The sequence below is a fragment of the Pyxicephalus adspersus genome, chromosome 4, assembly GCF_032062135.1.
Source record: "Pyxicephalus adspersus chromosome 4, UCB_Pads_2.0, whole genome shotgun sequence".
NCBI classification, from domain to species: Eukaryota; Metazoa; Chordata; class Amphibia; order Anura; family Pyxicephalidae; genus Pyxicephalus; species Pyxicephalus adspersus.
The window spans coordinates 29,558,305-29,576,042 of NC_092861.1; the positions used below are offsets into that span (position 1 = coordinate 29,558,305).

At 36.6% G+C, this 17,738-nt stretch overlaps 1 protein-coding gene across 1 annotated transcript in view; it reads left to right on the top strand.

The window, feature by feature from the left end:
* The first annotated feature begins 389 nt into the window (after positions 1-389).
* Positions 390-17,738, top strand: part of SLCO2A1 (solute carrier organic anion transporter family member 2A1) — a 37,117-nt gene continuing 19,768 nt past the window's right edge. The window contains exon 1 of the mRNA XM_072407636.1: positions 390-655. Coding sequence (XP_072263737.1) covers positions 575-655 — 81 coding nt within the window. The 5' untranslated portion in view covers positions 390-574. The remainder of the gene's footprint in view (positions 656-17,738) is intronic.

Consider the following 17,738-nt stretch of genomic DNA (forward strand, 5'->3'; position numbering starts at 1 on the left):
GAAGAAGATCCTGCACAACAGAGCTTACAATCTAAAAGATTACAATATATACTAGATGTAGCATTATAAATGTATCTAATACCACATAAGTATACTTTTTTCTTCCCCCCCCCCCCCCCCCCCCTTTTACTTTAAATAACATTATTTCCTTTTCCTATAAGCCAAAGGTGTCTGATTCACTGCAGCACTGCGTAGATTTATGTGACATTTACAGGACTTTGTATTTTGCCCTTTCACTTTACTCATATATTTCCCAAGTCATTTAGTGTTTTCATTTCACTGTGTGCTCATGCATTTTTCTCTTGTCCCAATTGTTTAAAAAGTGGGCGGAGGGAGGGAGAAAGAATCTGTCATAGTGGAAAAGTTATAAATCCTCCCCTTTAACTTAAATCTCTACAGACACCTGAGCTGAGAGAGACCGAGAACAAGACTGCTTGGACTGGAGAATGCAGAAGAGCGAGACCCTGAGCCTATCCAGAGACTGCCATCCATTGACACATACAGAGAGACTGCTCTGTTCAGCTCTGTCTCTTTAGAGGACTGTTTCAAACATTTTTTAAGTACAAAACTGAAAATGGGGGTGAAGCTCGGAGATAACAAGTCACAAAGCAGAACCCTGGCAGGCTGTTGCAAGGGACTTTTCAACAACATTAAGGTAAGATGCTATGTTCACCTTTCTATTTTTAAGATAATATAGTACGGTGAGTGTAGTATGTATCCGTCATATACTTGGGACCTTCAAAAATTCCCTGGTATATGTAACATATATGGGACATTCTGGTTGTCCATAGATGGGCAGATTTGCTTACCGTTTTTGATTGTAGATGGGGCGCCTATGGTTCTCCAATGGAGCTTTTGCACTAAGTTTCCTTTACCTGACTTCTAATTTTCTTTTCTAGTTCATATACAGTTAATACTTTGAGAGCAGTTTTAGGCTATTTTTCTGCCAACGAGGAATCATTCAAATTCAAAGAGAATTTCAGAAAGGTGCCTTGTTGTTGCACGCTTGTAAACCACAAGAAGTTTATTACAGTGTTTCTCAACCTTTTGTAAGGGGAAACCCTTGAAATAACTTTCAGCTCTTTAGGGACCCCGAGCTATATTTAATATAAATTCATAGCTCACAGTATATTAGTGTGGTGGTCAGTAGGGGGAATGCCTCTTAAATTGCTGGCCAGTGGAAAGTCTGCCAACCTTACAGATAGCCAAAAAAGATTATTCGTATCTGGCAAACAGACCTGAGAGTCACTAATTGCTCAAATAACCCCTGGCAACCTCAAGAGAAACCCTAGGGATCCACGGAACCCTGGTTGAGAAACACTGATCTAATATGATGCTCAAGATAACCTCATCATTAGGGACAACCCACCGCGTTTGAAACACCTTTATCACCTGCAAACATTTTCACTTTCACCCAACATACAGGTTCTGAATCCATTCCGTACTGTGGTCTAGTGGGCTGAAAACCATGGCATTGATATATCAGTGGAGAATAGACCCAACATTTCCAACTCATCTGTTTATTTGCCTGGGTTGTCTAAAAAAGAAATGCTAAGATTGTTCCTATCATATATGGTGATGAATATGATGGTGCCAAGGTCTTTGTATGTTATGGAATTCCCCCACCATATCTTCGTACTTTTATAACAAAGCCAAGCCTTTGTATAGTCTAAAGTCTTCATTTTATTCTTGTGGATGAAACTGGTGGGGTTGAAGGTATCTAACTACCGTTGTCAAATACTGAAACTGAGGAAGTGAATCAGAATGATACTGTCAGAGATGATGTGTGGGTGGCATTCACTTTTTTATAAGTGCTGCCCACCACGGGCGGCTCTCACCTAATCAATCCCCGTGTGTGTGAACATGTATTTATTATTCATTCCTATATCATATATTTGCTATCTATAAACCACTCAGATTACAGATTGTCTTCTATGGTCTCCACCATCACCAAAATGTGTTGCATCAGATGTTCTTACCTATTCTGACTGCAGATTGGTGTTCCTCCAGAATTTGCTGGGGGTTCCTTGAGCACTTTATGACTCTCAGGTCACTTTAACTGAAATCATGAACTTTTTGGCTGTCTGTAAGGGCGACATTTTTCCCACTGGTCAGCAATGTAAAAAGAATTCTTCCCATTGACCACCACACTAATGTTCTGTGAGCTGTGCATATAGTAATTATAGCAGGGGTTCCCTAATACCCGAAAATCATTTCGAGGGTTCCTCCATGGTAAGCAAGGCTTCTGCAAAAAAAAAAAAAGGAGGGGTATAAAGAATGTGAATCTGTAGCTAACATTTGTATTACAATGTGAATCCGTGAGCCCATAGTGCATAATATGTAAATGATGACTTGGAGCTTAAATGTGAAATGAATGTTGGAGTGGAGTTTGGTGGACATGGCTTATGGAGCACTTAGGGCAAGGGCACACATATGAAGTTATTGGTGCCTTCTTTTTCATACAGAGGTTATTTAGTTAGGTAAAAAAAGAAAAAAGAGAGGAAATTTCTGGGACGTAGGAAGTAAATTACACCATAAGTTCATAGTGTTCTTCAGGTGATGAGGTGCTGCAATAATACGGCTCTTCAATTGCACTGCCAGCCCTGGCACACTTTTGGCTTCTGTGTTTGGCAGCTGAATATGTTATTTTTTAGTATAACTGTATGCTTCTAGGAATAAACCATTTATATATAAGGAGTAATAAACAAACACAAACTCCATGCAGATGGGATTTAAAACCCAGAGCTGCAAGGTGAGAGTGCTAAGCACTTAGTCACCATAACAAGCTCATTCTTCACTCCCCATACTTTTGTAGACATAGTTTGCCTCAATGCACATATTCAAGGCTATTGTTCACAAGAGTTTTATGAGTGTTGTTTCATTTATAGACTGGCTCACTGCCATACTTTTATTGCAATACGGCTCACCCGTGTACAAAGGTGTGCATTTCTATATCTAATGTGACTGGATGGTATGTACATTATATTCAAAGTAGCCGATCATAATCCCTTGTATAGGATTTATAATGACTGCAATACAGCTTTACTGGAGGAAACAACAGCAGCAAATATGCCATCACACCCAAGGTTCATCAATATAATATAATATATGTATGTCAAAGAAAATTCTCAAATCTTTATGTAAAAGTATGCATACCTGTTTATAAAAATGTATTGAATGTTGTTTTGCAGCTTGTTGTTTGATAGCTTTGATTTCAGCATAATATATGTCATGGGGATGGGGGGCCATATTACTAAATCGGAGCTGGTCATTTAGCTTATACTAAAATATAGAGAAATAAAATTAAACATGGACATTCTAGTTTATTTCTTGCATTGACGCAAACATTTTTCGATGTTTTGAGCCCCCCACAAAAATATAGTTTTATTATATGTTTATTCTGACAGTAAATATGTGATTTTTTCAATTCTTTTTAATAGAATGACAACGCTCTTTGTGCAGTAAAATTGCACAGCACACATCTATGTTGTCACCCTGTGGACAGAATAGTCTTAAACCCTGTAAATCCATCACATAGATGTCAGATCACTATCACTGAAACAATCTATACCAATCATTTCCAGTATCAGATGAATGAACAATTCCTGTACACACAGCACTGTTCAGCTCTTTGGAGATGGAAGGAAGAAGGATAAGTGAACAGCAGCCCACTGTGCTCTCCTTCTTATGAAAGCACAACAGTTATTCCTGTTGTTTAAAAATTTGCCATGGCAGACTAAGGAACGCCATCGGGGGCTGCTGTACACAGGCTGAATTTTTGGCCAAAATAAGAAGGCCTCTTTGTCTCGGATAACATTCATTTGACATGTCTTTAGATAGACATGTAGTTTAAATAGACTATAGGAGATAAAAAAAAAACCTAATAGAAGATAATCAATTAACCAGTTAAAGCATCTAAAAGTTTTAACCCATTTACTATAATTGTAAGAACCAATTTATAACGGCTTGTTCTAACACTTGTACTGGACAACTTGGCCTTTGACATAAGGTGTAACAATATCAGCTCTGCTTGTTGAATCAACAGGTAACGGGTACGGGATATATAGGAAAACAAAAACTGAATTAAAATAGTATTACAGCACCTGATATACAAACAAAGTTGTAATGTATGTATTGTTGGCCTTTATTGATGTATCTTTCTTATATAAATATGCATAAAAAAATTACAGTACAATATTGTATACCCTTCAAGGTTTTCATTTAACTAGAATGCACAAAAATATCCATGTGGACAAGGCCTATGACCTACCTATACTGATAAAGCAGTATGAGTGCAAACACACATTTGTAGTTGACATCATTGCAGATTTCAGAAGAAGTCAGTTTACCTTGATATGGCTGATAATACCGGATAATACTTTTGTTGGGTTGGGTTGGCCAAAGGTGGGCTAAGGTCTTACAAAGAATGTTAGAAAAATAACTTTCTATCCTTGCTGTCAGGACCTCACATTCATCTTCATAGTTTGGCTGATAATAACTTGGCCTGCAAATAGATTTTCTAATATGTTAGCTAATGCCTTGGTTTAATAACAGTCAGTGCTATAATTTAGAAGTGTTTTTTTACTATAGCTCCTACATTGTAAGCTCTTTTGGGTGGGATCATCTCCTTCTTCTGTTTTGTTGTTTGTATCTGTCCACCATTTACTCATTTCCCCCTATTTAATGTACAGCGCTCTGTAATATGTTGGCACTATATAAATACAGTTGAACACTAATATTAATACCTGTACATATCGTCATTAACAATGCACGAAAAGATGTGTTTGCTTGATTTTATCCGGTGGTGTACAGCCAGCCTTATAGTCAATGAACAATATTAAATACACCATGATGTAGTAGTTGCACTGTGTATCCCTAACGCTTGTGTATTTACAGATAGACAATTCTGTGATTTCATATTTAATGAAAACAATGGCACTTTTGCATGACAATTGTTTTATATTTCAAGTGTATGACCAGCCAAAACATGTGTTACGGTACCAAACAGGAAATGAGGAGAACCCTCCAACAGCTACACTTATTGACCCTGATTTATTAAAGTTCTCCAAGGCTGGAGAGAATACACTTTCATCAGTGAAGCTGAGCAATTGAGCAAACCTGGAATGGATTTCCTAAAATCAAGCTATTTGATAGCTATTTGTTAGCAATTGTTTTCAATCCTGCTCCAGATCCATTCCAGGTTTGCTGGATCACCCAGCTTCACTGATAAAAGTGTATTCTCTCCAGCCTTGGAGAACTTTAATAAATCTGGGCCATTGTCTCTCTCAATCAACCCCTTTGGTCATTTTCAAAGTGTTTTTCCCTTTCAATCATCCTTCTCAGATTTAAAGTGATCAGAATTCCAGCTGGAGTTACGATTAGATTAGATCCATTATTCATACATAGGATAAGACTTGTGTACTATTGTTTAATATCCATCTGATTGAAAACCCAAAATATTGGCCAATTACAATTAGTCATCTGCTGGTCCCTTCAGGATCGCCTGAAATCTGATTTGTTTTATTGGGTAGAAAAATGGTTAGAAATGAAAATCGGGCAGTGTATACTTGGCCTGAAAAATCATCTACCCAATTTCATTTTCATAATTGTTATTGTTAATTGATTAAGCAGGCATGATGGGTTAGAACGACAACTATCAGATATCAGGTGAACTCTCTGCAGCCTCAGGCTGTACAGTTATAATTTTTAGAGCTCTATAAAACAGTGAATCTGACATTCCCTCAAACATTTCCTGGTGGGAATCAATTACTGCCATTGAAACACATGCGCCTGGAGGGTTCCCACGAGGGAATGTCTGATTCCCTGTGTTATAAATGGAGCCCATAGAGTTCAAAGTATATTAATGTAAGCTTCATGAATATCTATATCTGTTTGCAAAAGGCCATTTATGTGTAAACTGAACAAGTTATTTCATATTGACTGTTATTACACCTCTAAAACAGGACTGCATTATATAATATTGGTATCCAGTAAACACAGAGCGCTGCGCCAAACCAACTTACTCCACTTAACATCAATATACAAACTCTAACTTGTTATGAGTCATTAGTGATGACAGATTTGGCATGAGGCAACAATTTTCATTTTAAAATGAGTAAAGTAATGAAGAATCCTGTTGGCAATATTACAGATTAGGGTGAATCTGGGAACGTATTATATTTTATAACTTTATATGTCATTATATCAGCATCAGTATTGATTTATATAACATTCTTATCATAAGTAATTATAATAATTGGACAACAAAATTATTGAAAGACCATTTGTAACTTGTTGTAAAATATATTAAATGAACATAAAACATTTTTTAAAAGTTTTTTCATTTGTTTATTTATTTGTGCTTTTGCTCCATCCCAAAAATCAGAATCGCCATAGTAGGGTGACTGTAAGGACCATTACTCTGTGTGTGGCCTTCAGCCCTGGTTTTCAGCAGTCCAGCATGGCGCAGAGAACTGGAATGGATGTGATTGGTGATGCTGTTGATTTATTAGTTCAAAGCAATTTTAATGACACTTGCAAACAACATTTCAGATCCTCTTTCAACAGGCTAAAGTTTTAAGTCAGTACTTTATGGCTCCAAAACATTGGCCCTAATTTTTTAAAGCTCTCCAAGGCTGGAGAGGCTACGCTTCATCAGTGGAGCTGGGTGATCCAGCAAACCTGGATTTCTTCAAAGTCATTAGCTATTTGCTAGCAAATGTTATGAATCCTGGACCAGATCCATTCCAGGTTTGTTGGATCACCCAGCTTCACTGATAAAAGTGTATCTTCTCCAGTCTTAGGGAGTTTTAATAAATCAGGACCATTGCCTACATATGACCATTAGCTATGCATTGTACTAGCATCTGAGAATGCCAGCGACAAACGTCTGCCTCCATTGCGCTGTACTGAGCTGTCATTCTAACACAGGAAGGATCATCAGTGTGCATTATTCATCATTCACTGAAAGGTGTAAAGTGGAACAGAACTCACCTCCCCTTGCTCTTGGGATGGGGCTGACACCTTCACTTATTCTTTTTTGGGATTGGGATCTTTGGCCATCTTGGTTTTCCAGGCCAGGGCAATGTAACTCCTAGCCATGAGCACATAAGTGTGGTGTGGGTCCCTGAGCATCTGAAAATGTTAGTTACTGGTTGGTGTCATACTGATTCCTTCACTGACATGTACAGGCATGCAAAAGTCAGAACTCCTAATCTTCATTACGTAGTATTGTTAAATACTATGCTTTGCTATTCATTTACCTGCAGAGAGTTCACTCACACATTATATAATTAAACTACATTTATATTTGTATATAGTCAAATAAATAAAATACACCTCTCAGTACAATTATTTATTCACAGATGCAGAATGCACATTTTAATATATTCAGTATATTTACTTGAAATATACCTTTATAATAATTACCTGAAATCCCCTGCATGCCAGAAATATGTGGCATGCACTGTGATGTCTATTCACTGCGCAACAAGTAGACTGGAGGAGGGGAGGAAACACAAGAGCCACAAGCCCTAAACACTGGTGTTACTATGTAATTATTATGGCGGTGCATGGGTATAGGTGGAATATTAAATGTGCAGCAAATGTCAAATCAGGTAATTAGATTAAAAAGTCAATCGGGTCATTAGATTTGTGGCGTTATTTCATAGAATATTTACACCAGAAATCTGTTTGGCTGTTATGGACAACATCTTCTCTTTGTTTTCATTTTTGGACTTTTCAGGCTTCGGACTGCAACGTTAAGGAGTAGAAGAGCTTGTAAAGAAGTAGATACAGATAATTTCACCCCGATTGGTTTCTGCATGGCTCCAAGGTGGCCGACAATCTGCCATCCCCCGAGCAGCCGCAGCCACCGTGCTTGTTCAAAACCAGTTCAGATGGTGTTCATTGTCAATGAGTGATTTGTCATCAATTCTCCCCCATTCTGTGGGCAAATATGTTTTTGCGGCTTCAATTGGGTTTCATGTTGGGGAATAAGTGAGGTTAAGGTTTTGTTTGATGGGTTCAATCAAGGATAAAAAGGTTTGGCATTTGCTGTGATGTTAAGTGTTAGTAGCTACTAATCTTTTAGACTTTTTTTTAGATGTTTTACATTCTTTTTTTTGGGTGTTATAGTTGTATAACACAAGTGATTTAAGTTATTTAGGTTGTAAATTTGCATAAAAAAACAAGACAAATTTGAGGTGCAATAACACAGTATGCTAGAAACTTTATGGAGGTTTGTACCCAACAATGTCTGCCTCTTTTTGTTAGGTTACTAAACCATTGTATGTTAGTGTGGTGTGTTGGCATAAATGGTAAAGACATAATGTATTCTTGAATGTCATTTCCTTGCACATATCTGGAACTGTATTGATACAACTTCCATTTCTAGTTGTGTACAATATACAAACTAACGGGAATGGTTTATTAAACAGCCAATTGTAGTTATTGTTTGTCCAATATATTGCAAAGTAACTGCTCAGAATAACAAAATATTATATGTAAAAACAAATGGTGCAACAATAGTAATGTTATTAATGACAACTATGCAGAATCCTTGTTTCATTTTCAGCTTTTCTCAATCAGCAATCAACTGACAATTGATAAACAATTGGTTTCGGCAGTAAAAAAATGACTACTATACAAAAGTTCCATTGTGCAAGTAGTCTTAATGGCATAAAGTTACTAGTCTTACTGACTGTGCTGAATTCCTAGTGATAAAATTGAGGGTGTTTCTTCTGATAGCCATTCCTATTAGGACTATAAATAGAAGCGTTATCAATAGCTCTTGTCATGAGTCAGGTCACCTAACCTCTGCTTCCTCAATCCTCCCTAGCATTGTGTGCTCACCCCCTGTAGCATAAGCTTTCCGGTTTACTATTAGATCTACTTCTGCCTACAATATATGTTTTTTTAACTTTTGTTCTACTTAGTTAAACTATATAAAAAAATAAAAGCAAACACGGGATACCGTTGTGGATGCGTGTTTTTTGCTGCCGTAACAATGACAAAGCTTTCTAAACCTGTAACAATATCCTACTTGTTTAATTTCTAATGCTAAACAGACAATCTTCCAACTTTCCAGCCTTATATCAATGGATATAATATTAGTAAGAGCCGAAAAAAAAGATGGCCAACCAGCAGAAAAAATGTGTACCTCTACCTTTCTATGAATTAGTACATGTCTAAGAGACATTGGAACTCATGAAAACATTGGCAAAATGAACATATTTAAAATATGCCCAATATATTTATTTATTTTTTAAATATTTATTTTTCATCTTGTTGTACCATTAGATAAATGGAAAGTGTAAGAAATTGTAAGGGATTTCACGCTGACATTTTACATTGATCAGAACGAAGGCATTCTTCTCTGTGGATGTTGCTAAATTGCTAGTTGATATCCTTGGATTCCTGGTCCCTTTTTTTTTTTTACAAGGATGGATATACTCTACCCACCAAGATACCCAGCAACAAGGGTGTTCTTAGAAAAAGATGGAAAATAAGGTATTACCCAGTTTTGCTTTTTGGACCCTAGGCCTCCAGATTTCAAAATTGTAATGAAATAATTATTCTTTTTTAACGTAAAAAAAAAAAAAAAACGAGTATTGTTTTGTGCTTTATTTTTTAAGTAGCAGGTAGAGATTTCAGCTTCTTTTCTCATGCTGTATAGGCTGTTCCATGATGGTATAAAATCTGTTGTTTACTGAGCCCAATAGTTGAAATCTACATACATAAGGAATGAAGTCAGTGCAGTGAATCATTCCATTGTTTGTCTCCTATTGAATGACTCTGTTCAATATTTCACTTAAACAAAATATTTAAATTAAGGCAGCTAGTGATGTGCTTTATATATATAAAACTGAGTACCTGAGACATTATAAAAGGGAATTAAAGAAAACTGTCCTTGAACCTTCTAGAATAAAAACTTTCACATGCTCTGTGGTGGTATTTTTTTGGGTAATTACATACAGATATGTTCTACATTTTGCGTATATGTTAGGTGGCTATGTTTTACTGGACTTCAGTACCTGAAAGGTTTAACTATGGAAATACTTTTTTGAATTATTTAGGAGATTCTTGTTCCATATAGGTTCGCTTATACAGTGATAAGATTATTGGTACAGATTTATTTTTTGGCCTGAAAAATCCATGGAAATTCTAGGTGGAGCAACGTACTACAAAATTCCAGAAGAATTAGGCAAAATTTCTCTAAATTTAGCTTTATGACCAATATGTTATTGTTTATATAGATGAAAATTATTTGAAAAGACTTGCTCAACCTATTCAGTGCAGTCCTGACCATACCATACCAACCATAAGCACATAATTACACAGCATTGGAAAGTGTATTAGCAGCACCACGTATGAATGGATTCTTGGAATCTATGATTACGTGGCATAAGGTTGAGATCAATACAAGATGATAAAAAACATTTGGACTTTAATGTCTAGGTATGTAAATGTATTCACTAATTATTTGTTGTACATGAAAGACTATGAGATGTAGCCTGATAGTCAGTAGGAAAAGGATTTGATTCGGTCCAAAGAAATGTTGGAATAATTTTTGATTTGTGTAATTATGTTTTACATTGACCTCAGGGATTTTTGGGGTCTGCTGAATTACCGAACATAGGACATATAAGGTGACCCAGTCCTTCCTGCCTTTCCCACTTCTCTTATTAACTACATCATGGAAAACATACGTATGTGACAAATGTGGGTAAGGTTTATTTTCCTACCTTCATTTGGCATAAACTTTTGTTAAGCTTTGTGCTCCACTGCAAGTGAAACTTATATGTAAAAACTAAAATGTAAAATTTAGTAGCCACCAGTCTCTGTTGTAAATATATCATAGGGTCTTTCTAGCCTTTTATATCACTTTTTAGTTTGCTAGGGTTTGGGGCAACCAAAGGGTCATGCTAGAAGAACACTTTCCAAACTACCAATTTATTAAGTGAAACACACAAACATCTTCAGTTTTCAATTATATCCATAGGAATCACTCTCCTTCTGTCACCAGGGTGTGAGAAAAAAAAATATTCATCTGTAGAAAATGTTACATTAAGTTATTATTTTCCTAGTATAAGTATTCAGCTACTTTTAAGCTGTTTTCACAGTGATCAATATAGTCGTATTGACCAGACTCTGGCATAAGTTTACATAACCCCATACACCAGCCAACATTATTAATGTAGCCCGCTGGGCTTTGGTCTTTGTTCCAGTAGATTTTACTACTTTGTACTTAAAAAAGGTCATATGGTTGGCAAAATCGGCTTAAACCACAAACACATGTGCATTATGAATCAATGTGTGATGTTGCATTCTTTCTACATAGATAAAGAAGCTGGAATACAAGCTGTCCTAGAAATTTTTTTAAAAGAACTAATGAAAAATCATAAACACTTCATCTGATAATTACACAGCATTGGAAAGTGGATTGTTCACCTGCCAAACATTGCAGTGAGATTTTTTTGCCTTAAAATTCCAGGTAAATTACTAAGCCAACTAATAGCACAGGTACAGGTCATTAGTCGTTAGCACTCGCTGAGATTACTCAATTCTTCAGTACAAGCTGCAATAAAGTAACATGACAGCATGACGTCAAGCATTGCCTAAACTGAAAAAAGAACATAACAAAAAGTAAGGAAGGTCAGATTTATTTATTTTGTCTTTTTTAATCACACAACTATTGCTGAAGCATGGTGATTATTGAGCACCTATCAAGACAGAAAACAAATCTATAAGTATGGTGATTATTGAGCACCTATCAAGACAGAAATCTATTACCAAAAAAAAGAATATGAAACAAAATTAGAAAAAAATATAAAACCAGAAACCTATATATAAAAAATAATCTGAAAATAAATCACAAAAATGATTCCGTTGACTGGAATCAACTTAAGTGGTAGACTAAGATATCCAAAGCTTGGAAAAAAAACTCAGAACCCAAAGTCAGTGGAAGCCTTAAATGAATAACTAAAGAATAAAATGTATAATATATAAAAGCATAAAGGCAATTTTAACAAAGTGGACTTTTTGTAAAACACTTAAAACAATATTTGGGCCATGGGGTACTAAATCATAAACATGTTAAAACTCCTACAAGCTTTTCTGTTAGGGCAATATGGACTTGTTATGGAATATGGCACTTGACTTAGTGGACCTGGATCAAATGGCTTTATTTAAACCTCAATGAAAAAGTCCAGTTCAAGTCCTAGTGATGACATAGTAGAGTTTTTTACTAAAGCGGAAAGAGGCTGTGTACCCTCCCAAACCCATCAAGATACTTCCAAGAAATGGAGCTCAAACTGTTAGACCTTAATGGTGTTCATTTTTCATTCGTTGCCATTGTTTTCACTCTTTCTAGTGAATCACATTCCAAACTGCATAGCTAGAAGGGTGTTATTCCTGTTTGTTATTAAAGCTTTTTTGGTTTGTGGGTTCCTGTCCTCACTTGTTTTGAGTAAGCAGCTTAAAGTACAGACAGTCAGCAGACCAATTGGGACGATGAGATACAAGCAATGGCTGCGTTCATGATGTCTGAGGTTTGAGGTTAACCTTAAATCATGAAAGGTTTAGAAAAGTTATTAGAAATCTTCAGACTATCCTTGTCCCTGAGCTCACTTTTAATTTAAAACAGACTTCACACAATTGCATATATTTATATATTTTTCATTTAAATCACAATGTACATTCTTTATAAATATACTTTGAAAAAGATGCAAGCTAAAGATTTTATCATAGTACAAAATAAGTCAGCCAGAACAAGTTAAACTGCTTCAAGTTAAAAGTTAATTCAAATCAAGCAAGGGGAGACAAATATTAGTGTCCAAACTGAACATTTTGTTCAAGGGGTATTATTTTCACTGTATCTGTTTGTTTAATGATTCTAGTTCTTGGCTGGGCTGTAATTAGGGAGGTCATTTTCTACACTTGCTGCTTGAATTATTTGCCAGCTGTAGCAGAATCATCACTATGGAAAGCTTGTAAGTTTGTGTGAATCACAGCTCATGTAAACGTAACATTGCCGAGGGGCCTACTATGGGATTGTTCATAACCATAATATTTAGAAATGCCCTCCCCGATATTTACTACTTGTTTGGCTGTCCTTGTAGCACGTACGTGATTGTGGGGTCCCATATATTACAAAAGATACTAGCATACCTTTAGACTTTACACTTTTGTAAAGAGACAGATTTGAAAAGGGACAATGTGGTGCATGCTCAACATTCCATGGTGAATACCGGGAGTGTCTAAATAGCACTTAATATTGGGTGTGTATAGAGTCTTTCTCTATACATAGTATTCACTGAACACATTTGCCACAGTCCTGAGGGACAGTATCAATGATAGATTCCCTTATTGACAGATTCAGATGTACAATGTAGATCTCTGTAACAGACCCCTGAGTAACAAACCATCACCAAACCAGGTCTCTAGGCAGCCCAATACTTACCTGTGCCAATTCTCTTCTTGCAGCTGTTGTTGCCTTCTGTGCTTGCCCTCTCATGACCCACGCCAAATCACTCTCTTTAAGTCCTTCTTGGCTATTTTGTGTCTCACGTGACCAGAAGCAGAAAGTAGGGATAAGTGGGGGATACTTGTGTCAGTAAGATACCAGCATCAGATGGTGGACCGTGAATTTTACCATGTAACGTGGGGACATTTGCCCTGATTTAATGGATGGGTTAGCTGTACTTGGGGTTTTTTTTATAACTTAGGACAGTCCTAAGGAAATCAGGTAAGGTGGATGCATTAGCCCCATAATGTATAATTCCTATTTCATGGTAATGGTTAATAGGTTCACTATATTACAGATTTCTGCAGAATCTGTCTACCTTTCTATAACTCCCCCATTGTTCTATTCATCTGTTTGGAGCAAAAGAGGGGACCCTGTGTAAGCTAAGATTTAGCTGTGTGGACTAAGACACGTGATTCTCCATGCCTAGAAATACCAAGCATTTCCTTCAGCTTCTTCTGACATAGAAGAGAGTTGTATGGAGCAAGGAGAAGATAAGCATATGCTTCTATAGGAGACAAGAAATTACCGTATATGCCTTGTTTTTGAATGAGCAAAACATACATTTATTTTTAAGGTGCATTTTAGTCAAAATATAAAATTAAGCCTTGTCATACATAGAGAGCATTGCCAACATACTCAGTACTTTCGTCTTTATCCAGGCATTACTGGAATGAACCAGATCTTTGGACCTTTTGTCAGAAATCCACTGATCTGAGAACCCCTGCTTGACATAACAATAGAATTCCCAAACACATCATTTTCTAGGTTTCTAACTGATTCTCATATACAGGAAACTTGATACAAAACAAAAACAAAAGTCAACACTAAAAGCCTTTCATGGCCACCAATCATATTCAATGTAATAGACCTTTGAACATAATTAGTGATATAGCTATTAGAAGGAGGGGACTTAGAGTTAGACTCAAGAAGTATAGTCACAGTAACTCATAGAGCTGCCTTATAGCAGTAAATTGCAAAGAATTCTTATTAAAATGGCTGTCTGATTCCTCCACCATACACACCTCATCTCCCCCACCCCTATAGTTGTTGGCACTAAAACGTTGGCCCCTTACACCCCAACTCTGGTGACCATGTATCAGTCTTGCCTTGGGTTACCTGTCTCCATCACCCAGGAACAGAAACCAACCTGCAGACTGGTGTGTGTAAATGTAATTAGGTGAGCGAGAGGCAGGAGAATGAGTGGGAGTTACATTTGAACCATGTTGAGTTATAGAGTAAATATGATAAACTTAGTCCTAGCAGCTTACTGATTTTACTTGTTGCTTGGAGTTCTTTAAACAAACTCAACATTCAGGTTGTAGCACAGTAGCAACGTTTCCTGGCTTGGCAATTCACCGGTTGATTTTACATGGTAATTGGAATATCCATTTTAGGGCTAATTTAAGAGCTGGGATATTTTTAATAATTGAGAAGCTGTAAAACCCACTACATTTAAGGTATTATTACCCTGACATGGAAGAACATGTAATTTGCAACACATTATCTTACACCCTTGAAAAATGGCTGTGCCTCTCCTCTTCATTACATGATGCTGATTGACAGCACAGCGTACACCCAATAAATTAGTATCAGTGTCAGAGAGCTGAGCATTTTTACTGGCTGAGGAGAAGAAATGAATAAACCTTCACATGGCATAGGAATGCTAGAAAAAGCTTCATAGATCCGCCTGAGGGTATGTAAGATGAAAACGTGTAATTTAGTTGCTTTCAAGCTAGGTATGGCTGGAGTTCACCTGTAGACGCCATTAGGTGCAAGAAGGGTTGATTTCATGTCTACTGAACAATAGAGTCTTCTGACTTTTCTTACCATCCTAAAGTTTTGCTGATTTAAGTCCAGTGTCTAGTAGGAGGCAGAAAAATAATTGTTTGGACAAGTTGTACATAATAAGGTTTGATGTGGCCCTGGGCTCTGGCCCATAAGTGTCCTATATTACATAAAGCCCTGCTGATTAATCAAACCCTTTTTTCATCTAGAATTGATTGTGACCTGGGATATATACCGCACACGTAGATTTAATACAAAATATTGGTTGTACTGTTGTATAATAGGCTTTTGTGTTACAGATTCTGTGACCATGGCACAACCCCCGAATCCCCTACATCCCCTATTGCTCCCTACATGACATATTAACATTGTTTTTTGGGAACAATCAAGCATAATAAATGGAACCGTAGAAATCAAAGGTCTCCCAAGAATCTGAATGATTCTCAGAAGGTAAAACAACAATGAATGTGTTTTTATAGTCGTAGTGTTTACACAGTATAATTACACAGGACACATGATATACGATATGACATAGTAGGTGAGGCCTTTTCAGCACATTCTGTCAGGAAATCAATAACTATTATGACACCGCATTCTTTATCTCTTTGGGTTATTCTTAAAGCTAAACCCGTCTAAGTCTCATAGGGCTCTCATAGTTACCTTTACCCCTCCTATTACAAAGCACTGTATTACGTTTTTTTAAAATGTTTCTGTGAAATTGTAATAATTAATAAATAATAATAGAGGGAACATATCAGGTGCCTGGATAACTGACAAACTGATGATCCTTGGATAGCTGATGCTCACACATGATGATGGCATGTTTTGAATGGTATGTATGGCAGAAAATAAATAAAAGGGCAAAGTGAGGACAATGAAGTTGCGAAGGAGAGGACTTGATGATGTTAGTAGCCCATTAGCCCTGCAATAAGGATGAAATAATTGAAGTTGCAGGAAGCATTTAAAGTTTGTAGAATCCACAATTTGCAATACAACATGACTACCATGGATTCTGCTCTCTGCTCCGTGAGCAACATTTGATTATTGTTGGCATCAATCTGAGTATTGTATGGGGGAAGCGGACTGCTGGATGTCAAAACCCCTGGACTCCCTAAAAGAGTAGCGGTCAGGCTCTTCCAAACTTTTGTTTTCAATCTTTTTAATAAAAGGGTTTTACAAAATAAGATAAATCAAAGGAACATGTAAAACGAAAACACAAAAGCAAGAAAAAAAACTTCCTAAAAAAGTAATTGAAATATACAATTCGGTAAAACGTGTGGAAGGAACAAGTGAAATAGAAGGTAAGACGAACCCCCCAACGTATACATACAAAAGTACTGTTAAGCACACACATTGACAAAAAATGAATAATGTATTCTTTACTGGTCTGCAGCTTTATTCCTTGCACCAAGATATACCATGTTAAGGCAAACTATTTGACGTGGCTACATACAATTTTACTTTTTATTTTTTACTACATTTGAACACGAGCAAAAAAAAAATAAAAGTATAATTCAGAGGTATAAATGCAGAAAAGGGATATTTGAGAGCTATATTATTGTGACGATATAAAAAGATTTCACAAAATGTACTTCCTGTGGTTTTCCTAGTAAACGTCAGGTTTGTTTTGCTTGATCTGTGATTTCTCTACTGTTCCCTGAGATCCCCTACAAAACAGGCAAAACATCCAACTCCTGTGAAATGACTTGTAACCTTAAAGGATTCTTTTCCCTGAAAGAAACATTGATCTTGCAATGTTAACTCTTTGTTCTGCAGATGCTAGTTACTAGGCTTTCATGTTGATTGATTCTCTGGTTTCTGTTATTCAGTAAGTCAGTTACTTTTTAATTTCACTTAGTCTCAGTTTACTGATATTTAGTACTTGTTACCAAACACAAAGTAAGTATTAAAGTATGTAGGGCAGCCATAATAGCCAGGCACCACTTTCAAAAGAAAGTTAGCAAAAGCAACACCTATATTTTTCTAATAAATTGAATGAATGTTATTCCCTTTACGGCTTTTTGCTTTCAGTCTCCGTCCTATGCCTGTGCTTAGTATTATAGGGCCTTTGCTATGTCTCCTTTGGAAAGATCGAGTCACCAGACAATGTAATTCAATAACAATCTTGTTAAAAGATTATATGTGATATTATGCATGTTATTTACCTGTAAATGCCACCTTTGTGAAGAAACTCAAAAACTCTAAAGCTGCATACACATGTGCAATTATTGTCGTTGGAAAGGATCTTTCACGATCCTTTCCAACGACTAATGACTGCACGATGCATGAACCGCTCTGCTCTATGGAGAGGGGAGGGGGAGAATGATGGAGCGGCACCCTGTTGTGCGCTATCGCCCTTCCCTTGCATTAGGATCGTTCATCGTCCATCATCTGTGGATCAGCCTGGACGGTCGTTCGGACGATG